This window comes from Ambystoma mexicanum, chromosome 12 (assembly GCF_040938575.1).
Source record: "Ambystoma mexicanum isolate Mex_15411 chromosome 12, UKY_AmexF1_1, whole genome shotgun sequence".
Classification (NCBI taxonomy): domain Eukaryota; kingdom Metazoa; phylum Chordata; class Amphibia; order Caudata; family Ambystomatidae; genus Ambystoma; species Ambystoma mexicanum.
Window position 1 is genome coordinate 794,910,378 of NC_090936.1, and position 23,465 is coordinate 794,933,842.

General features: G+C 42.4%; 1 protein-coding gene across 12 annotated transcripts in view; it reads left to right on the plus strand.

The window, feature by feature from the left end:
• The window catches only part of PTPRQ (protein tyrosine phosphatase receptor type Q), a 2,012,995-nt gene that overhangs the window by 485,217 nt on the left and 1,504,313 nt on the right, over window positions 1-23,465 (plus strand). For all 12 annotated transcript variants that reach the window (XM_069629300.1, XM_069629298.1, XM_069629293.1 and 9 more), the window contains 2 exons: window positions 18,671-18,836; window positions 21,817-22,077. In XM_069629300.1, coding sequence (XP_069485401.1) covers window positions 18,671-18,836; window positions 21,817-22,077 — 427 coding nt within the window. The remainder of the gene's footprint in view (window positions 1-18,670; window positions 18,837-21,816; window positions 22,078-23,465) is intronic.

Genomic DNA, 23,465 nt, shown 5'->3' on the forward strand with positions numbered 1-23,465 from the left:
CTCGCAACTGCACCCCAGCCGGAGGAGGACGTGCAGGCAGCAAGAGCCAGGGCACAGGCACAGCAGCAGCAGCAACAAGGTGGGAGCCATGATGACTCGGGGCCTTAAACATCGGAGGGGCAGACATCGGCCAGAGGGCAGGAGGACCCAGGATTGGAAGTGTCTTCCGTGTGGCAACGGTTGGGCCAGGCCATAGATGCGGAGCAGCAGCGGGCGGAAGAGGCACGGCTCACAATGGTCAGGGCGGCTCACAAAGGGACAGGGCTCTGAGGCGGGCCGAGTGCCTTGAGGAAATTCACAGGGAGTTGGAGGTCCACATGTCATCGTCCCTGCGAACCCTCGGGGCCATGGAAGAGGACCGCCTCCGGGACATCGAGCAGGAGTTTGATGATGCCCTGGTCTGGGAAAAACGGGAAGTGAGTCGTCGGACTAGCCTGCTGCCATTGTAAATAGTTTTTCGAGTTAGGTTTCCTTTTACTTTTCCTTTGATTTGTGGTAAAAGGACTATGCCACACACATTTGTATATAGTTTTTTTATCAGGTAGTTTCTTAGGTAGGTTTCATTTCTTTCGTTGGGCTCATGGACCCTTGACAATGGATTGTACATAGTTGGACAATGGATTTATTTGAACTTTTTATTTGATTTTGAACATGGATGAATGGATTTTTCTTTTGGACAATGGATTGTACATAGTTGGACAATGGATTATTTTGAACTTTTTCTTTTGATTTCACCATGGAACAATGGATTTTTCTTTTTACGTTTCCTTTGGATTTGCGTTCGTCGAGGGAGAGTTTGGACTATTTTTCTTTCGGATTTCTTTGGATTGGTTATACTTTTCATTTACTCATCTTTTGCACATGCTTTCATTTCATGTTTGATATTTTGTTATGCTTTCATTTCATTGCTTTATATTTGGACATAATACATTTTCATATTTTAGTTCCATGTGTGGGATTTGCTCATTGGGTTAATGCATGTGAAAATGTGGGTTTACACAATCAATGCCAACCAGTGTGTGTGTGTGACAACCATGTGTTGATGTACATAGTTGACTTTTGGTTTGTGTCTTGATATAGGCATGTCAGTGTGGGGTGGATTGGGAAATCATTGCGTCTCAAGAATGGGGTGGCGTGCTGTGGTATTTTGGTGTACAAGTGGGCCATGATTGTGCATCTTAATTTCATGTAGGGGGGACATGAGTGGGGGCCTGCTGGCAGGTGCCCCTCACTGCTGGGGGTGGGGGTGCAGGGGGACAGGAGTGGGGGCCTGCTGGCAGGTGCCCCTCACTGCTGGGAGGTGGGGGTGCTGGGGGACATGAGTGGGACATGAGTGGGGGCCTGCTGGCAGGTGCCCCTCACTGCTGGGGGGTGGGGGTGCTGGGGGACACGAGTGGGACATGAGTGGGGGCCTGCTGGCAGGTGCCCCTCACTGCTGGGGGTTGGGGGTGCTGGGGGACATGAGTGGGAAATGAATGGGGGCCTGCTGGCAGGTGCCCCTCACTGCTGGGGGGTGGGTGTGCTGGGGGACATGAGTTGGTGATCATATTGCAGCGTGACATGTGGCTTGGCTGGGGGCATGCCCATGGTGGATGGGCTGTCTGCGGGACATGACCAGGGGTGCAGGGTTGTCCACTGTGGTGTGGGCTGCCTGCAGGGGCCGTGGAGGGGATAGAGGGGACACCTGGGAGGACCCACACTGCCAATTCATGTGTAGGACTCCCCGCGCACCACACTGGATACACGTACCCCGCTCTGACAGCAAAATCGCGTGTGAAACTTCACACGCTCCCCCGAAATACACGTACCCCGCTCTGACAGCAAAATCGCATGTGAAACTTCACGCACACCCCAGAAATACACGTACCCCGCTCTGACAGCAAAATTGCGTGTGACACTTCACGCGCACCCCAGAAATACACGTACCCCGCTCGCACAGGGCCAATCACGTGTGACACTTGCCGCAAACCCCAGTAATACACATACCCCGCTCGCACAGGGACAATCGGGTCTGAAACTTCCTGCGAACCCCAGTAATACACGTACCCCGCTCGCACAGGGCCAATCGCGTGTGAAACTTCCCCCGAACACCAGTTATACACGTACCCCGCTCGCACAGGGCCAATCGCGTGTGAAACTTCCCACGAACCCCAGTTATACACGTACCCTGCTCGCACAGGGCCAATCGCGTGTGAAACTTCCCATGAACCCCAGTAATACACGTACCCTGCTCGCACAGGTCCAATCGCGTGTGAAACTTCCCGCGAACCCCAGTAATACACATACCCCGCTTGCACAGGGCCAATTGCGTGTGAAACTCTCCGCGCCGGGGTGTACATGTATTTGGAGGGTTGTGCGGGGAGTTTTACAGGTGTTTTCGTGGTTGGGGGCCTGTGCGCCATGTACGGGATTTGTGCGCTGTGCATGGCGCACGGGGAGGGTTTGGGGGTGTAACTGGCACTGCTGCAGGCTCGATGCGCCACACTGCGCCACGGCTGGTTTTGGATGTTAAAATCCATGAATACGCTGTGCGCGGAAATGGATTTTAGCGCACGCAGCTGGTGCAGACTGTCGCACGTGCACACTGTGCGCCAGCCGCGTGCGCCACTTGTGCGCTGGATTCTATGAATTACCCCCTTAGATGGGCTGGATAGTTGGCTCAGTGTTTCTTTATTTTATCTAACTCGTTGTAAGACAAATAGTTTTCACAAATATGCCAAGAGAAAGGCTATTTATCTCTTTTCCCTGGTTAAAAATACAAAGAAGTCTCTGCTAATTTTGGAGCCATTAATGGGGGGCCAGTAACCGTATTAATGAACTTGGCATGTTATTGCAAGATTTGCATGAAGTTCACAAAACTCAGAATATCCCAAAGGACAAATGTCAGGTGGTACTAAGGACTTGAAAGCCAGTCATGCATGTGTTGAGGGTTATGGGGAAGATTTAGAACCCCAGAATGGACTATCAAAGACTTTTGAGAGTTCAAACGCAGTAGGCCTTCCTAGAAAATGCATTGGTTTGAAATAATCTATTTCACATTTTAAATCCCTTACTCAAATAACTTCATCCAAACATCCCTCTATTGCCGCTGCTTCTGCTTCTTCTAAACAGCCAAAGGTTCCATCAGTGGTAGAGAGGATGCCAATTGGACACATAGTGAGAACTATACGGGTAGAAGTACACAAAATCTTTGCCGACAATCCAGATCTTGTAGCTGAAGGTGAACTGGCTCCTGATTGTGCATCTGACAGTTGTGTGGAAATATTATTTGCTCTACTGCATGTTCAATATTGATATGATATATTTTATTTGTACCGTGCCCATACACAAGTGTTTCAGAGCGCGACGAGGTAAGGGAGGGGGAAACAAGGGAGGACAAAACAACAACTTACTAGGCCCAGTGACATTGTGAACGAGCAAGTGCGGGGGTGAGGGAAGAGTGAAAGTGTGAGGGGGAGGGTAGGAGTGGAAAGTGCTGAACATGTGATAGAACAACAACAGGTAGTGCGGCCAGCAGGTGGTAGGTGCGAGAATAAGGAGTAGACAACGGGTGTCTGATAAGTGCTGGAAGGGGACTACAGGCTAGCAGATACAGATCCAAGTGCAAGGGTTGCCAGGAGGCAGTGCCGGTGTGTGGCTGGGAGGGCAGGTTACTGGGCCCGAAATTAGAGGTAACCAGGTGCCTGGTGCCAAAGCAGACAGATTAGCTTGGGAGAGGAAGAGCGAAGGCAGAAGCAAAGAGGAAGGTCTTGAGCTAATTCTGGATCCGAAGATGGTTCTCCTCAAGTTTCAGAGAGGCATGGAGGCCCCAGCTCAGGAAAGGGATCTACCCCCAACGTGTTCCTTGAAGAAGTGACTGACCCTGAGGGAGTTGGAGGTGAAGGAGCGAAGAGCTTGAGTAAGAAGGTATTTACGGAGGGAGAGTTGAAGGTATTGTGGACCCAGGCCCCAGAAAGCTTTGTGGAAAATGCAAAGGGTCTTAAATTTAATCCTTGCAGCCACTGGGAGCCAATGAAGAGATTTCAGGGCTGGAGAGATACAATCCCAGGACTTGAGGCCAAGGATAAGTCTCACAGTCCTATTCTGGATGTGCTGCAGAGGGCAGAGAGTGGTTGCAGGCAGATTTAGAAAGAGGCTGTTACAATAGTCCAGCCTAGAGAGAACCAGAGCTCTGGAGACAGTGAACTTCTGGTGGAAGGAGAGGAAAGGAAGAATACCTCTGAGGAGGTGCTGTTGGTATTCAGACTTTTTTGAGAAGTCAGAGATGTGTGGAGAAAAGGAAAGCGTGGAGTCGAAGATGGGGTTCTTAGCCTGATGAGGAGGATCTCTGTTTTACTGGCATTATGGCAGAGGTCGTTGGCGGTGCACCACTAGTGGATTGCAGACAGACATTCGGAGATGAGAGAGGGAGAAGAGGTGGCAGAGGGGAGCCTGAAAACAAGTTGGGTGTCATCCTCATAGCACTGAAAGGTTGATCAGAGAGCAGCAATGCAGTGGGCAAGCGGTGCCATTGAGTAATTGAGTATTGAGTAATAAAGCGTTCCTCCCAAGTGTCTAATGAGGAACGGGAGGGGCAAATAATAATAAAAGGTACATGGTGGTAGGGTTTCGGATACAGGGAGATGTCAGGGACAAGGTCTGCATCTGTAGCGAATAACAACATTGCTAGATGAACCAAAATTAATGACCGAGCCTCCAATTCACAGAGGGAATATGGTGGACATTTTAAGGAAATATTTGTATGATTAAAGGAATAGCTGAGATCATTAATATAATAATTGTGTGCTCTAGCACCTTGAAGCATCTTCTTTGTGCTAGATGGAATTACCAGTAATTGTCACAGACCAAATAATCGGACAGACCAAAGCAAGATGGTAAAATACTGCTCAATGAGAGTAAACAGGGAGAAATACAGCTATCAAGTAGATGCTCGATATATATTCACACCTAAGTTTGCTTGCACAGAGTTTATATACTTTTACATACGTCACTTATGACATCATCCTCCGTGGCATTTCATAAAAACGTAACGCCAGGAGGGACTGGATATGGGGAACATGTCTACTTATAAAATTATCTAAGTGTTAATATCTCATTGGCTGCCCCTTGTCTGTAGGACACATCCTGAGCTACTTCTACTTACGTCACATATTGATTATAGCAGAGAATATGGCAGCAAGTTAATAACTGCAACATTGTATAAGAAAGTGTGTGGCAGGCCTTTTGATTGGTTGACGACCCTATCCAACCTTGGACTTTCAGCTCGTTTTAGCAGCACATGAATTGAACGAAACCTAGGTGTTTGAGCTGCGTCAACTTGTTCTCTGTTTTCCCAATTAGTCCATTGTATGTCATCGACCTGATCCTTAGCCAAGGTCTATCGTTTGTAGTGGACCTCATACTCTGCTCACTGTTCTGGGACATACGAGGGAGTATGAGCACACCACTATCTGAACTCGAAGCTCTAATGAATAGCCTTTGTTTTGAGTTCTTCATCACGTTCCAGGAGACCACGAGTTTGTCCATTTCAGGCTCTCAATTACTGCTATTTGATTTTATTAAACAGGGTGCCATTACCCTTTCTGGCCTTTAGAAACTTTCTCACTCCATTTCGCATAGGCTTTTGGCTTAGTGATTATTCAATACTTGGCATCAGCAAATGTCCTTGCCCTCCTAATCTTAGCAGAAATATGTTTGATGCACATGGGCTGTTCATCTGACTTCCTTTTTGTCTTGCACCCATCTCTCGAAATAGACTCCTTGTCTTCAGGCCAAGGTACTCCCTTATTCGGCACACAAAAACAGATTCTTCATCAATTCTTCAATTTGCAATCCTAGGCTCGTATTTGAGGTAGCTGTGTTGATTTTTTCACATGGGCCATCGTCCATTTTCTTCCCATGGCCGCCCGAAACGTTGTATATTTACCTCTTTTTATCAAGCTTCTATATGCTTTTTCTACCTTGCGTTTCAGCGTATTGACAGTTATTGGTCCGCAAGTTACTTCATCTTCTTACTTCGACAATAACTTCATCTTCTGATGCATGTTTCTCTTATCTCTTCTGTTACATTGTCAATCTTAGGTATTTTCATATCGTTTCAGCTTAGGTTTATATATCTTCTTTATGACATCGTGTTACTGTCATCAAAGTGTTTATTCATGATTCCGATAGCCGCTTACTGGCACTTCAGCCATGGACATCCTTCTTGGTAACTTCTTTCCATTGCCTCAATGTGAGGGTGTCTTCTAATTGGCTGTCTGAGTGCATATTGTCTTTCGTACACTCGATGCGGGATGGACATGTCACATACACTTGTGTGTGAATTCCCAATCATAGTTTGCTGTCTGCTACTCCAATAGGATGGTGGTGCAGGGGCAGAGAGTAGAGAAGTGGCATCCACCTGCTCCTCTACAATTTACTGCACAGGGATGTCTGTGCTGTAAATTGTAACTCCCAACTTAGAGATGCTGTGGGGTGAAGGTGACTGTACCCTGAGATGAGTCTGAGATTTCCAATAATGTTAGCACACCATTTGCATCTAACACCTGAATGTTAGGGCCTGGGATCCCAGTGGACCATACTGGCATGGGGAGGTGGGGTGCATGAACTAAAATGTCACTACAAATGGGTCCCAAGATCTATAAAATGATTTTATTATCTTATTGTGCACTCAGAAATTCCCCAGATTTCTACAGATTATTTTAAGCAAGGGACACCACTAAACCCTTTTTCTTCACTGTTTAGCCAGCACGTACATGGAAATGTATGCTCCCAGTCTTCAGCACATCAAATTGTGATTCAAACATCTTGAACCCTAAGAATGGCATTTATGTATTTTCTTCAGGTACATTGACTTAAATGATGGCAGGCTGAAATGGAACATTACACACAGCTAGTTTACCAAGCTATGGGTCCGACCAACAGGCACATAGGACACCTATCCATAGAGTGTCTGAAAGAGCTAACCTCTCCCTCCTGCAGGTGCTTATTTTAGTCAAGGGGCCTAATTACGACCTCGGCGGTAGCCATGCCGCTATTGGCGGCATGGCTCCCGCCGAAATCGCATCTGGGTCCGGGTTCCCAGAATGGGGAATTACCGGGCCATTCCGAGTTAGGAGGGCCCGGTAATTCCTCCCTCCAGGAACCCAGGCCCGGACCTTCCCCATTCCCATTTAAGCCCCCATAGGGCTGAATGGGAGAGGGAGCAAACAACGGGGTGATTACGAGTGGCCCGTTGTTTGCTCCCTCTTCCCCTCGCGGGACCCGGTAACGACGCCTGGTTTTACCAGGCGTCCTTACCGGGTCCCGCGGGGGGACCTCGTAATGTGGTCGGAACAGGTTTAACGGGTCGGCCTCTTTTAGTGGGTCCCATTAACCCATTCCGCCAGGGTCGTAATGAGGCCCAAAGTGTACACGACAGTCACCTTTATTCTTTAGTCATACAGATAAGTGTCATTGTCCGATCGAGTGATACCAAATTTAAGAAATATGGTTTTAATTGTGTACATGTCATTCCACCGTCTGAATAAAGATTATAGGGCGTCATCATGCAGAGTGTTTTTTAAATAAGCGGTTTCAATTTTAGGCACTTAGAAGTTTGCATTGCTTGAAAGTGTTCTATAGCTTTAGCCATTTGGTCCCAATTATTCTAGGACTGGAGTTATAGTAGTAAATTAAACCATTCCTAGCATAAGAGCACATTGATTGATGAGTTAGGTGTCTTCGTTCTCACTGACACCCTTCAAGCCTGCTCCATGACATTTCACAATACTTTTTTGCTCTCCCCTTTCTGTTTGATCCTTTCATTCATCTTAAATACTCATTTTGCTCTGTTATTTTTAGCCTCCTAGTACCCTGTGGTTATTTTATTTGTGCTTTTCCTTGTATTACAACGAATCATGTAATCCTATAGGGCTGTAACTTGTTTTGCCCCAGCACCCTTAGCCCTCTCTAGTCTCCATTGGGACTGCAAGGCTAGAGGCGCTACAAATGCAAACCAACCATGTACTCCATTTACTGTTTTAGAGGTCAGGACTACCAGGAAAGCAAGAATTGGCACATGGGACAGACCCATATAGTTTCATGCTAATAAAGCTATCTTTAAGCTGACTTTGCCATCCAGCAATCAATAGAATAACTTTAGTCAGCATAGCTTGGTATGGTGGCCATAATTCTATTCCTATATAATTGGCCCTTGTGATGAGGGCACCAGTTTTTTAACCAAGGAGGGAGACTCTGGAACTATTCGGGCCATAGGGATCCACCCGCTCTCTGTTGCAACTCCTGGAATGCGGTAAAAGGTGGGTTCCACAGTATTCCCTCAGATGATTTCAAGGGATCCAAACTGCCTATGTCCACAGTGAACTCCCATGTCCCTCAAAGAGAAATGTAATGCGTGAGCAGGTGATAGATACAGTGTCAGGTGTCTGAAGGCATCAGAAGTTCTCCCTGGGGAAATATACACCTAGAAATTCAGGCCAAAGGCATGTGTTACACATATATTTGAGTCTATAAAATTGGCATACCGTTCAGCCCCCACTTGTGGCACCATGTGCAGAGACAATACTTGACCAACAGAACACATCATGCGTGCACATCCCGACATCTGTATTTATTTGTGTGAACACAGAGAGCAGACTGGAGGTGAAGGATTAAAAACGCGGCAGCCCCAGATAAGACCCTTTGTGAGTGTTTGCACTGCATGCTGCAATGCAGTAAACAGAAGAACACGCATAATGATGAGTAAGGAGCTGAGGTATGGCATCAGGAGGCCTCCATGGTAGAGATGCTTCATTCCAACATGGCAGCCAGTATTTTTTAAAACTCTGACCCGGTACACAGACTGATCACCATTATTAAAACAAACACCACAATACCTGAGGACTCAAAACCAAACATTTGGATTGCAAATGGATCAAGTATGAGATGAACTATCATGAACAGGAAAGTAATGGGATAGGAGATCAATGCATGAGAACACTCAGTGCGCACTGGTAAGAAGAGGCAGTAGCTTCTGACTTGATAAGTGTTACAATGGCGTTGCAGTGACTGGGGGCAGAGAAAGATTAGAGCCCAGGTCTTTCTTGGCCAAGCCAAGGGGGCCAATTAGACAGAGGTAGACAGAACAGTAGGTAGCAGCGCTAATTAAGATATACCATAATCTATATCAGGTCAAAGGGAAAGATTAGATCATGTTAGGAACCTGGGCTCAGAGGCCAAATGCTTGCAAGATCCGAGAAGCCAGGTTGAGGTAGGGGGGTCCTCCTTAGAAGCAATGCAGTATGAAGAATTCTTACCCATAATTGTTCAGAAGAACTCCTTAGTTCCAGGGACAGTGGAGTTATAGGTCTTGCTCCGGTAATGCACTGGAGAAATCTCTGGGGCAATAGCATTCAACACTAGCCATGCTCTCACACCCAATGTCATTTCTCCTGTCCCTATTCATACCTTAAAGCTTGGAAAAAGGGTAACTCCAGTTCTGGGGCACCCAAGTCCCATTGTGCCCGGTACTAGCCATCTCATCCTGCGTCACTGGGATCTGTAATGGAGGCCCTTAGTGCAGAAGAGAGATGTCACAGACTATGTCCCAGGTGAACTAATGACCTTCTCCACAATGGGTCAGCCAGAAAAGCCCAAACACTACTCTACCCGCCAACCAATTGGCCAAAAGTGTAACGGATAGGAAATGCTGCCCGGCAAACTTTGTTGCTGTGAAGCAAGAAATAAATGTCAGTACTGAAGCTATTAATACTCCTCTGCACCCCTTTCCTAAGAGAGGATTGTACCTTTAGGTGCAGATGTGTGAAGAGCAGAAGGGAGAAAAGAAAAACAATCCAGGGAGTTTAATCCTCAAAAAAGTCAAAAAACCTGATTTCTTTGGGGAAAACAGAAGAGATAATCCAAAGTTCAGAAGCCCAGATAATAACCCAAAAAACCAAGTCAAAGAGAAGTTCGGAAGAACAAGATCCAAATAGTCCAGAATGCCAGGAATCCAAGTGATGTAGGAATGACACCTGTAGATTAGCAGCTGAGAAGCACCGGAGCAGGGGCGATGCTTAGTTTTCTTGCCGCATCATGGGGCATGTGCGTAATGTAATTCCTTCCTGAGCAGCCCATCCAGAAGACTCCATGGAAGCCGGCAGGGACGCGTCTTCACGTTGCGGTGTCAGCACAGAGGCACAGGACAGGTGAGCCTGGGGAGATGTGACAGAACCCCTATGGGCAGTTCGGGTGAAACCGATCGAACCAAGCCACTAGGCAAGCGGCATGAAGATTCTCTTAGGGTTTCCATGTTCTCTCCGATGGTGCATACCCATTCCAGTCAATGATGTAGTAAAGGCAGTTCCGACGAACACAGGAATCGGGTATGGTCTGTACTGTGTAGTCTTCATCAACCTTTAACTCTAGATTCTGGATACCCACACGATTCTTGGCAGTTGATTACCATGCAAAAATCTGCTAACACACTAGAATCAAGGTACAATAATACCCACATAAAGAGACAGCACTTCAAGGGGGCACCTGGCCATTAATGCAGATTCTGCTGTAGTAAAGTGCTAACAAGGTCAACCATATCATTGTTTTGTGCTGCACGCTGCGCAATGCATGATTTTTTCGATAGAAAAGTGATCATGAACAATGCCATCCAAAATTTATTTGCTTTACTTTCATAAAAGTCTGGAAAAGGTAACATGACAACTTAACTCTATTACCATTTTCAAATCCACAATGTGCATTCTAACATTGAATGTTGCTAAATCCCAGTTAAAATCCTAAATATATCTGAACCACCCCCTTAACCTGAATACTTCTCAGGCCTAATCCTAAATACAATCACTTTCCTTTCCGAATCCAAACATTCTCTGTAGTCCACCACTCTACTTATTAGGAACAGGTGATAATGACAATGCAGATCCCTTGCTGCAGACAGACCATCTACTTGGCCTGGCTGAAGACTGCAGTTAGGACGAGGAGCAGGCCAGGTAGAAGCGGACAGTGGAGGCTGTGATAATACCCCTCCTGAGTAAATAGACATAAGGGGCAGGGGATGGTCTTGTAGTTGAAGACCGGTTCTTGGTGGAATGCAACCAGGCTTTGCAACAAGGCACCATTTGATTTCACAGTGATGATTGCCTTGCAGATGGAGATTTTGAAGGCATTTATTGTCTAGTGAAGGTTGGTGGGCGACAGAAACAATGGCTTGATTCAGGTCTTTGACCTTCTTACAGGCCATGTTCACAGCCTTGCAGATCTAGTAATGTGCAGCTGGTAAATGTACCTTGCCCCGTTTCCTTGCCTCTGCTCCCTGCTGGTGTGTCTCACTGGGCCCTTCCAACATGTTCTACCTCGCTATTCTATCAGAATTCCAAACCATATTTAAATAGCTTAAGTAATTCAAATCAGTTTTGTCTTTAAGTAACCAATTTTTGTTGTGACAATTGTTTTCAAAAATATTCAAGGATACATACAATCAAGAATGTTTTTAATCAAAAATAAGAGTTCAATTCACTCAATAGTATCAAAATATATTAATCATGAGCTCTACGCGTTTCGAGAGTAAACCTCTCTTCTTCAGGAGCAATACATCATATTTTTCACAGAATAATTTCAATGAGAATCATTTAAACAAAAAAATGTTTAAGTTTCTTTTGACAAAGGAATTTTTTGAAAAAAAAAGTTTTGGCAATTCAATGGCTGCCTATTTTACATTTAATATAGACATGATTGCATTTTTCAACTAAAATGTCTTGTGTGTCTTCAAAAAGATCATTTGACTGTGGGGTAATGGAAACATCATCTCGTGGCACAATTCTCTGAGAATATGTGGATAATATTAATAAATAATATCAGTATTGTATAGCTCAGTGGAAGTTCTACTGTTAGTCAGGTAGATGTTGTAAGTACCTGTATGATGATGAAGCATGTAACAAGGGAATTCAAATATCCAGACGATTGGTCGTGCAAAATCTTGTCCTATAAAGGTAGATAAATTCGATATGTATGTTTCTCTTATATGCTAAGAGTTAAGCTCAACATATTCTCACCATTTATGTGAATCGACTGTTCTATACACTCACCTATTCGTGGGTGTGCTTTATCTGGTACAGTCAATGTTCTTCTCCTGTCTATATCTGTTCTTTCATTAGATTTAACATCACGTTGTCCAAGTATCGGAAATCACGTATCTTTTTGTATTCGATTTTCTAAAGAATGACAATATGTGTCAGTCAGTGATCATTTATATATGTTATTCGCTATCTTGTAAATGTTGTATGAACGAAGGTTACCTCTGCTCCTGCGTGCACTAGCCGTTGGTGCTTCTTTCCAATTCCCATCAGTGGAAAACAATTCATTCGCGCATGGTTCCTAAAGTAGTCATGCGATGTTGATCTCCTGTCTACAGGGATTTTGGGAATGGTAGTTTCTCTATATAAAAATGTCGCGCGGTAGTCGCCTTAGAAGTTCCTAAAGTAGTCATGTGATGTTAATCACATAGTTACACGGGGTTATGGGAATCATAGTTTCTCTGTGTAAATTGTCACGAAAGAGATTATGTGACCAAGTCATAGATTACTAAATTCTATTACACTCGAAACAATTCACTAATGAGTGTCCTCTTAAATGGTCAAGTGATATTATCCATTTGACTACACAAATTTAATATATTGCTTTATTGCTTAATTAAGATGAGTCACGTGATCTGAATCGCGTTACTACACAGAATTCTGGGAAATGTAGTGCCTCTGATTGTGAGGGCTAATTCGTTACATTTAAGTGCTCTTTCCATAATCCCATAGTCAAAACAACATAATTCAAGTTGTCCTAATATAATTCTCGCTGGGATCTTCGTATATATATCCACATTTCAACAGTTTTGAACAGTTCTAAGTATGTAATGGTCTATGCATATTGATATTTACATATTGTCATTTATTTACAAAAACACATTCAAAGTGTACTCTTCATTCATGCCTCTAGGTTCTAGGGCATCCAACCTATGTATCCAAAACATCTCTCTGCGAGGCAATGTTTGCTGTAGGTTACCCCCTCTCGCTGGTCGTGTAACGGTCTCTAGGACCACAAATCTCAATTGTGAAATTGTGTGATGGTGATCTCGAAAATGTCTCGTGACTGGTGATTTTATATTGCCAGTTCTAATGTTTGATTTATGTTCAGATATGCAATCTTTCACTCGCCTCAATGTTTGACCAACATAATACTTGCCACAGGGGCAAATTAATCCATATACCACACATTTGTTTTCACAAGTTGCATAGTGTTGTAGACTAATTTTTTGGCCTGTGTAGGGATGTCTAATTGCTTGACCTATCTGGACATTGTTGCATTGGCTGCAGTTTAAACAGGGGAATGTCCCTTTCTTGGATTTTGTTAATAGCCTTTGTTGTGTTGTAGTTGTTCTCTCCGCTTTGACTAGTGAGTCCCGTAGGTTCCTCCCTCTATTATAAGCCATTAGCGGTGGATTCGGGAACAAAGTACTAAGTTGTGGGTCTAACCTAGTGATTTTCCAATTGTTGTGTAATACTCTCTTAATCTGTGCACTGCTTGTAGAGTACTGTGATAAATATTTCAATGGAGGGTTATCTTTATCGTGTTTTTTCTTTTGAGTTAAGAGTTCATGCCTTTTTAGTGTGCGACATCTTTCTTTGGCTTCTGTCAATATTGGTTGTGGAAAACCTCTCTCTTCATACCGTGTCAGTTGTTCTTTTGCAGCTTTTTCGTATCCTGCTTCATTAGAGACAATGCGTTTAATCCTTTGCAATTGACTCAAAGGTAAGTTTCTTTTCAGATGTTCCGGATGATGACTTGTAAAAAATAAGGTATTGTTAACATCTGTGGGTTTTCTGTAGGTTGTTGTTTGCAATTTTTCATTTTCTGGATAGATCTTTGTGTCCAAAAAATGTACCGATGGTATTCCAATCTCAAGAGTGAACTTGATGCGGTTGTTGCGAGTGTTCAAATACTCCAAAAATTCTGCCAATTGTTCTTTCGTGCCTTTCCATATTGCAAAGACATCATCTATGTAACGTCGCCACATCAGCAATTTGTCTGACCATCTTGGATTCTCTAGAATGTGTTGAGTCTCAAAATAAAACATAAAAGTGTTCGCATATACTGGGCCATGGCTGACCCCATTGAAGTTCCAGATATCTGTAAATAATATTTTCTTTCAAATCTAAAGTAATTATTGTACAGAATCATTTTAGTAAGCTCAATAGCAAAGGTTTTATTAGATGGGAAGTATTCCTGTTGGAGTAATAACCATTCTAGTGCTTCGAGTCCTTCTTCATGTGGAATTGATGTATAGAGTGATTGTACATCTAATGTAAATAATATCCGCATCAAGTTCACTCTTGAGATTGGAACACCCTCAGTACATTTTTTGGACACAAAGATATATCCAGAAAATGGTAAATTGCAAACAACGACCTACAGAAAACCCACGGATGTTAACAATACCTTATTTTTTACAAGTCATCATCCGGAACATCTGAAAAGAAATTTACCTTTGAGTCAATTGCAAAGGATTAAACGCATTGTCTCTAATGAAGCAGGATACGAAGAAGCTGCAAAAGAACAACTGACACCGTATGAATAGAGAGGTTTTCCACAACCAATATTGACAGAAGCCAAAGAAAGATGTTGCACACTAAAAAGGCCTGAACTCTTAACTCAAAAGAAAAAACATGATAAAGATAACCCTCCATTGATATATTTATCACAGTACTCTACAAGCAGTGCACAGATTAAGAGAGTATTACACAACAATTGGAAAATCACTAGGTTAGACCCACAACTTAGTACTTTGTTCCTGAATCCACTGCTAATGGCTTATAATAGAGGGAGGAACCTACGGGACTCACTAGTCAAAGCGGAGAGAACGACTACAACACAACAAAGGCTATTAACAAAATCCAAGAAAGGGACATTCCCCTGTTTAAACTGCAGCCAATTCAACAATGTCCAAAAAGGACAAAGAATTAGACATCCCGACACAGGCCAAAAAATTAGTCTACAACACTATGCAACTTGTGAAAACAAATGTGTGGTATATGGATTAATTTGCCCCTGTGGCAAGTATTATGTTGGTCAAACATTGAGGCGAGTGAAAGATCGCATATCTGAACATAAGTCAAACATTAGAACTGGCAATATAAAATCACCAGTCACAAGACATTTTCGAGATCACCATCACACAATTTCACAATTGGGATTTGTGGTCCTAGAGACCGTTACACAACCAGCGAGAGGGGGTAACCTACAACAAACATTGTCTCGCAGAGAGATGTTTTGGATACATAGGCTGGATGCCCTAGAACCTAGAGGCATGAATGAAGAGTACTCTTTGAATGTGTGTTTGTAAATAAATGACAATATGTAAATATCAATATGCATAGAGCATTACATACTTAGAACTGTTCAAAACTGTTGAAATGTGGATATATATACGAAGATCCCAGCAAGAATTATATTAGGACAACTTGAATTATGTTGTTTTGACTATGGGATAATGGAAAGAGCACTTAAATGTAACGAATTAGCCCTCACAATCAGAGGCACTACATTTCCCAGAATTCTGTGTAGTAACGCGATTCAGATCACGTGACTCATCTTAATTAAGCAATAAAGCAATATAATAAATTTGTGTAGTCAAATGAATAATATCACTTGACCATTTAACAGGACACTCATTAGTGAATTGTTTCGAGTGTAATAGAATTTAGTAATCTATGACTTGGTCACATAATCTCTTTTGCGACAATTTAGACAGAGAAATTACGATTCCCATAACCCTGTGTAACCATGTGATTAACATCACATGACTACTTTAGGAACTACTAAGGCGACTACCGCGCAACATTTCATATAGAGAAACTACTATTCCCAAAATCCGTGTAGACAGGAGATCAACATCACATGACTACTTTAGGAACCATACGCGAATGAATTGTTTTCCACTGACGGGAATTGGAAAGAAGCACCAACGGCTAGTGCACGCAGGAGCAGAGGTAAACTTCGTTCATACAACATTTCCAAGATAGCGAATAACATCTATAAATTATCACTGACTGACACATATTGTCATTCTTTAGAAAATCGAATACAAAAAGATAAGTGATTTCCGATACTTGGACAACGTGATGTTAAATCTAATGAAAGAACAGATATAGACACGAGAAGAACGTTGACTGTACCAGATAAAGCACACCCGCGAATAGGTGAGTGTATAGAACAGTCGATTCACATAAATGGTGAGAATATGTTGAGCTTAACTCTTAGCATATAAGAGAAACATATATATCGAATTTATCTACCTTTATAGGACAAGATTTTGCACGACCAATCGTCTGGATATTTGAACTCCCTTGTTACATGCTGCATCATCATACAGGTACTTACAACATCTTACCTGACTAACAGTAGAACTTCCACTGAGTTATACAATACTAATATTATTTATTAATATTATCCACAGATTCTCAGAGAATTGGGCCACGAGCTGATGTTTCAATTACCCCACAGTCAAATGATCTTTTTGAAGACACACAAGACATTTTAGTTGAAAAATGCAATCATGTCTATATTAAATGTAAAATAGGCAGCCATTGAATTGCCCAAAAAAATGTTGTCAAAAAATTCCTTTGTCAAAAGAAACTTAAACATGTTTTTGTTTAAATTATTCTCATTTAAATTATTCTGTGAAAAATATGATGTATTGCTCCTGAAGAAGAGAGGTTTACTCTCGAAACGCGTAGAGCTCATGATTAATATATTTTGATACTATTGAGTGAATTGAACTCTTATTTTTTGATTAAAAACATTCTTGATTGTATGTATCCTTGAATATTTTTGAAACAGTTGTCACAACAAAAATTGGTTACCTAAACACAAAACTGATTTGAATTACTTATGCTATTTAAATATTGTTTGGAATTTTGATTTCCAATACCAATTGGTGTGCAGGGGACGGGAGTTCTATTATTTAACTAACTATCTAACAATAGGAACTTTGTTTGTTTCAATGATATATGTGACTTTCTGATACCAGAGTCAGTTTTTTTTCTCCCCGGCACCCTTTAAGATTGATAAGTTGTGTGAGCGTTTTTTGGCTCCGATTATTTTGTAAAATTAACAAAATTACCTCTTACCCAAAGGTGGGCAGTCTCTCTCGCATATGTTCTCTCCCTCGCTATTCTACCCTCGCCAATTGCTCCATCTCAGCCAACACTGTTCTGACCTGCTGTATGGCTTCTCTCCATATTTGGACAACCTATTGCATGACCATACTTGTAGCAGTATATGATCTGGTGGGAGAAGGGACTGGCTATGACCTGATCTTGTCCAGGTGTCTCCTGTGCATACTTTGGGAAATCTAGTCTGTGAGGAATAGAGGACCCAGTGTCTTGGTGGGAATGTGTCCTTCTCTGTGGGAAACAATTGCAATACATCTCATGGTCAGAGGAAATGCAGCACCTGTGGGTCTAGTGTTAAACTGATGTGTTGAAAATAGCCAGGATACCCATCTCTTCACTGTGCTCCTCTGTAGCTCTGCCCTTTGTACCACGGCCTGTTTCATACATGAAGAAAAGTTCTTGTTGTCAGGCTCCGGAAGCGAATTGCCCATTGCTTCACAATGTCATACACTGGAAATATCAGTTCCACATCTGAGAGTTTTGTCCTGATATAATTCCATACTGGGGCCAGGTGGGTAGTGTCACCAAGGAGGTCCATGAGTCATCCAAAGGAGCAGAGGGACACTTCAATGAATGGGGGGGAAATCCAGGATGGGCCAGGGTACATCCCTGTGCAGTTGGCAGGCGGATGCAGGATCAAAGGGCACATAAGTATGGAACATGGAGAAAGGGAGGTTAGGTCTACAGAGAACAGGACTGTGCTGCTGTTCGGTATGTAACTAGAAGAGCCTGATAACAAGGTATTAAATCAGCACAGTAAGTTGAAATCACACGCACAAATGTGCATGTAGACACCTGCTCATTTTTCTCTGCAGCGGGAAGTGGGACAAGATAGTGATGACAATCGACGCCAATGAAGGGGCCTTAGACCCTAGATGCCTATGGGCTAGGTGTGCTGTATAAATGCATAAATAAATAAATAAATAAATTAACATTGGGGATTCTCACAATCTTAGGGCGCTTTGTTTTCAGTAAGTATTGTACTCCCCGAACAAGGCGCCTATTTTATACCTGTTTCCTCGCATACACACAGCCCTGTGTCTTGCAGGATTTAGGCATATTCCTTTCTAAAAGAATGGGATGTCAATTTCAAGTGAAATATAAATACGTTTAGCTGAACTAGATCTTTGTGCATTAAGTAGGACATGCTTACATCTTACTCGCCTTTATTATGTTGTAAATGTTAATGCCATGGTGTACTCGTTAGTATGCTTACATTTTTGTTTACGATTGAGCCGTGCTGAAGCTACTCATTCTTTCAAAATGCCCACATTATTAGTTATTAGTTACTACTCATTAATGTTTAACCACAAGATTGTGGGTATTTGTAAGTGATGCATTTTTATTTACATTAGCAAGCCTTGTGATAGTCTGGAAAATAGATGATTTTGTCTGCACACTGTTATTTTCCTATCGCATTGACTTGTGTATGTGTTTGCCATGTTTCCCTTGAGCAGCTGTCCTATTACTTGGTGGACAACAGTGACACAGTCTTGAAGAGTACTGTGCATGGTAGCAGAGCCAGGGTGGATAATCTTGCCCCGGGAGTGGAATATATGTTCCAAATGAAGACAATCAAAGGCCAGGATACCAGTGTGCCTGTGGCGAAGCGAGTTATCACAAGTAAGCAAAGTGATGGCAATACAATTGCTTTTTCTCATTTTGCATGTGGACATGTAATTACCATCCTTTGTTCAGTAAAATATTAAATGGTTTCTGGTTCAAGAAACCTTTCAGTCACCATTTCAAGTTTGTGCCTAAAATGTTATTGCCTCAGCGAGAGCTGTGTAGCAAAACCATATTGCTATGAAGGGTGACGGTGGAATTTGCAAACGTTTACATGTACCTGAGTTAAGTCACTTATATCAGATTTTTCGTTATCTAAATTATGTCACATTGAGTTGATTTTTAGGCAAAATCGTTAGGTCTGCCTGAAAAACCAGCTGTCTGAAAGGTAATGGGTTCATTTGGCTGTTACACATATCTCTATCTAAAACCCCTCCTATAAAGGTGATTTAGAACACATCAAGCTGTGTGTATGGCACTAAGCTAATTACAGCTAATAACACTAAAACAATGACTTCTTGACTAACTATGCCCCTTTCATCCACATCATGGTTAAGCAATACATTATCACAGAAAACAGGCCTGCATTAAAGTGCTGAGCTTTTACTCATTTGAGGGTGAAAATATTTGCACACATTGTTCCCCGCAATGGTGGTTTATGAGTCTCCTTTCTGACCTGTCTACCCAATCCCTGTTCATACACCACCAGCAGGTGGCACACTGTGACCTCTATCCCTGCCCTTCTGTTGTCACTACTAACCATCTCTCTTTTGCTTGTTATTTTATATAGCGCCAACCAGCAGCTGTACATGGACTGCTACAAAGTGCTCACTGCCATTGCAAACATACTGAAATGTAACATTAAACGTATGACGTTCCAAACATACACAGCCAAACAATTTAGTTAGCAGGTCATTGAGCGATACAGAATTTAGTTTCCCACTCTGGTTAACTGGGGTAGCATATATTGGTTTATGAAAGAAGAAGAGTAAAACGCAAATTTACTAAGTGGGTTTTGTCAAAGGTTGTGGTCAGGATATTGGACATCATTTTGAGTATGGTAGAATCACCAGTAGTGGTGTTTTCTCGCATTATGGTGTCCAATAATACACAATGGGGTTTGGAGGAATTATCACAGGTGGACCTTCCACTGTTGTCAATTGTTCAATTCTTTTGAGCCATTTGTTGGAGGTTTTCCTCAACTTCCCCTCAAAGCTCAGAATATTGAAGTGGCGGTAAATCTGGTGGTGATTTCATTACCAACTAGAAAACAACAAGTGGGTAGAGTTGAGCAGCAGAGTTGAGCAGTCACTGCAGTCCACAGATCCCTGGAAGTCTTTCTACACTGTTGCCTGAAAGAGGGGAGTGACTATACTTAAACCCCTTTGCAGCACGGAGCACCGCAGAGTTGAGCCGCAGGGTTGAGCAGTCACTGCAGTCTGAAGTCGAGAAGGTGAGACAGGCCTCGACATTACTTATCCACGACGCACGGGTTTAAAAAAATAACACTCGCACATGAGTAGCCTGCAGAAGCTTATACGAACACTGGCAGAGCTCTTACACTGTTAACGCTGAGATACTCATGGAATCGAGTGACTCCTGCACTCGCCACCAGGTGAAACTAGAGGATGAAGCTGCAGCACCAACCGCTTGTGAGGTGAGCACCCCCCAGCGACGGAGGGATAAACAATGTTTTTGACACTTAGTGTCAGCACCAAACACTGTGGGTTATAATAAGCAGCGCTCAGATGCCTAAGGGTTCGTAGCACTATATAAATGGTAAATTAAATTACATTAATTAGTGTACCTCTAGATAGAGCCTCAGTAATGCGAGAAAAAGCTGAAATAATTGCATTATCTGAGCGGTGAGCGGGAGGGTTTGTGGACACTTTAATATCAACAGCAATTATGGAAACTAGGGAAACTATAGAGCCTATGGAAACTGCTGTCATGCAGTTGACTAGGGACTGCTTTGACATGGAGGTGGTGCTCAACTTGATGAGCTGAATGAAAATGGACGGGAGTACCGTTACTAATGGAGAGCATTTCATGATAACATGCCCTATTGTTATGACCCTTCAACCCCTGCAGTCTGTGCATGTAGGGGAACTTATGGAGAGGAGTGGTATGATTTCAAATGAAACTTTTCACTTGGACGAGGATTGTGCCTTCCTGGAAGAAATATTTGCCTTTCCTGGGTTGCCTGAATATGAGCATTTTTCAAAGCCTGAACAAGTTCTTAACCGGACGAATACTCCTTTTGAACATGATTTAGACCCGAATACTTAGGAGGGTCTGCGCTCAATTTTGGCAGAACATTTATCACGTGATATAGTCAAAATAAAAACAACAATAGCATGGCAAAGGAGACTGAGTGATTCCATAAATGATAATCGCTCAATCCAGATTAATTCAGGCAAGGTTGACCTACTCTCAAAGCCTGGTGCCACGTCTATAATAGAAGGTATGCCAAAAGGGGGAGCTATGGTAAGTCCAATAGAGTGTGAACTTAACCATCAACAGAACCCTACTTATGATGAATCTCAATTGGAAGTTTCTATACACTTGGAGTGGGATTTACAAGATACTCAAACCTCTTTGTCTGCTTCGTCAGATCCCTCACAAAATGGCTTGGCTTTTTGTACCATTAGAAACTCATCTCACCAACATCTATCAGCAGCTGCAATGGCACAGAGAACCTGGCCACCCAGAAGAGGCTTTTCTGGTCAGGCTGCAATTTTTAGACTTACTCTGATGTGTTCTCGAAATTTCACTGATGTTCCCCACTGAACCCTCTCAGACATTTTATGTAAGAATGTGTCTGCTTGTGGGAAGGTAGTCCATTGACCTATCTGGCCCATACCAAGCATATCCACCATACCATACCATACAACTGACAAGTGCACTGCTAGTGGCATTTGAAAACCCTTTTTTGTTTTACTCCCTGCACCACTGTTTGTAAAATGGGCCTGCATATATCCATGTTTACTTGTTTTGTGCTGTACTTCATAATTCTTTCCTTTTTCTTGTTTTTTAGAGCCTCCTGGAATTTGTGGCCTCTCTGTGCAATTCATAAATACTACCTCAGCAACATTCACGTGGAACCCAACCACGGGCAGCTTCACACATTACAAAATCTACCTCTCAAACGACACATATGCAGAAGAACGCATTGCTCTGCCGTCAGTGAGAGCCTACAAAGTGACTGGACTGACTCCTGGCGGTAATTACAATTTCACAGTGCAAAGGGTCACCAGCGAGGTTGAGGGCTCAATGGCGTTCGTTGACATTGTAGCAGGTTAGTTCACTTTTTTTCTTTTTCTCGATCTTCTGATTTCCGAATTTTGAGATGTTTCATCTCCCAGGATCAATCCAAAAGGTGCATGATAGTCTATGGATTGCAATTAAGGTGCATTATATTCTATAGATTACCATTAAAGGCGTGATATTGCAGTTTTCTTATTGTTCCCATGTTACCTGTTATTATTTTACCTGTTTAGCTTCTCCCTGGTTAATAGAAATACCTGACTAAACCTGATACTAGGATACGGGTATATTTATGTCGTTCTGTGTTCATTTTTAGATAATCCAATGATTTCCAAACTCTGATGAATTTTTAGCAAGAACAAGAAAATGATTGTGTTACTTTCGTCTTCCACCACCCTCTTATATATATGTGTGTTATCGGTCTTTTAATTGCTGTTAAAGTACTCAGACCTTTTGAATTTTTATATATTTTTTATTTATTTATTACAAATCCAATTAATCTGGATGGTTAGAACTTAATGGCTAAAGGGGTCGACCCAAAGGGGGGTATATAGATCTCTGCCAACTTGTCGATGAATGGGCAACCCACACTTCTGGATGTACATGCTCCCGATATATTGATGCTTAGAATAGAATTTCCTTTTAAACTAAGCTATCTATTAGTAAATATATATTTGAGATCAGAGCTGAGTTCAATTGCTAACTTAGAAATGCTATTGACTTCTTTGGATGATGTGAGCTGACTCAAAATCTAGATGGTATGGTTGTAGTGGGTGATCTAAATTTGCAGCTTGAACCGTTTGCTGCCTAGATGATGTAATAGAAGTTGAAGATACGATTTGGGGGATTCCCTAGTCCCCAGCCTGTCCCCCATGTTTACTCTATCGAAACACAGAGTGGGTGGCCTTGAATCTGTTCTCGTTGGGTCTAAAGGCATATGCAATGGAAGATTGGAAGGGCACTGATGTGTTTTCTTGGAGATATTATTGTGATATTGGTTGAAAATCAACCTTACACAAAATAATTAATTACTCAATACATACACATATGCATATACATACCTACACATATACAGACAAAGCAATTAGTTGTGTTTAAATTAGACTTCCAAAGTTCTATACGTATATTTAGACCTGAAATTTCATGAGATAAAAATAGAATTAAAATGTTTCGTAGTGTGTGACCATCCGAGCTAGGGTCATACCTCTCTATGCAAACTGCATTAGCTCTCGATTTTGGGCTCAACATTTACACATATTTAAAATACATACCTTCTCATATTTACACAGTTAAAATACGATGTTCCTTCATGATGATTTTTATTGTTTTAGAGACTCTACACTGTACATTCTCTATTACGGATCGCGCTCCTCACAATATTTTCTATTGTTCATCTTTCAAGTTTAGTTTTAGTAAAAT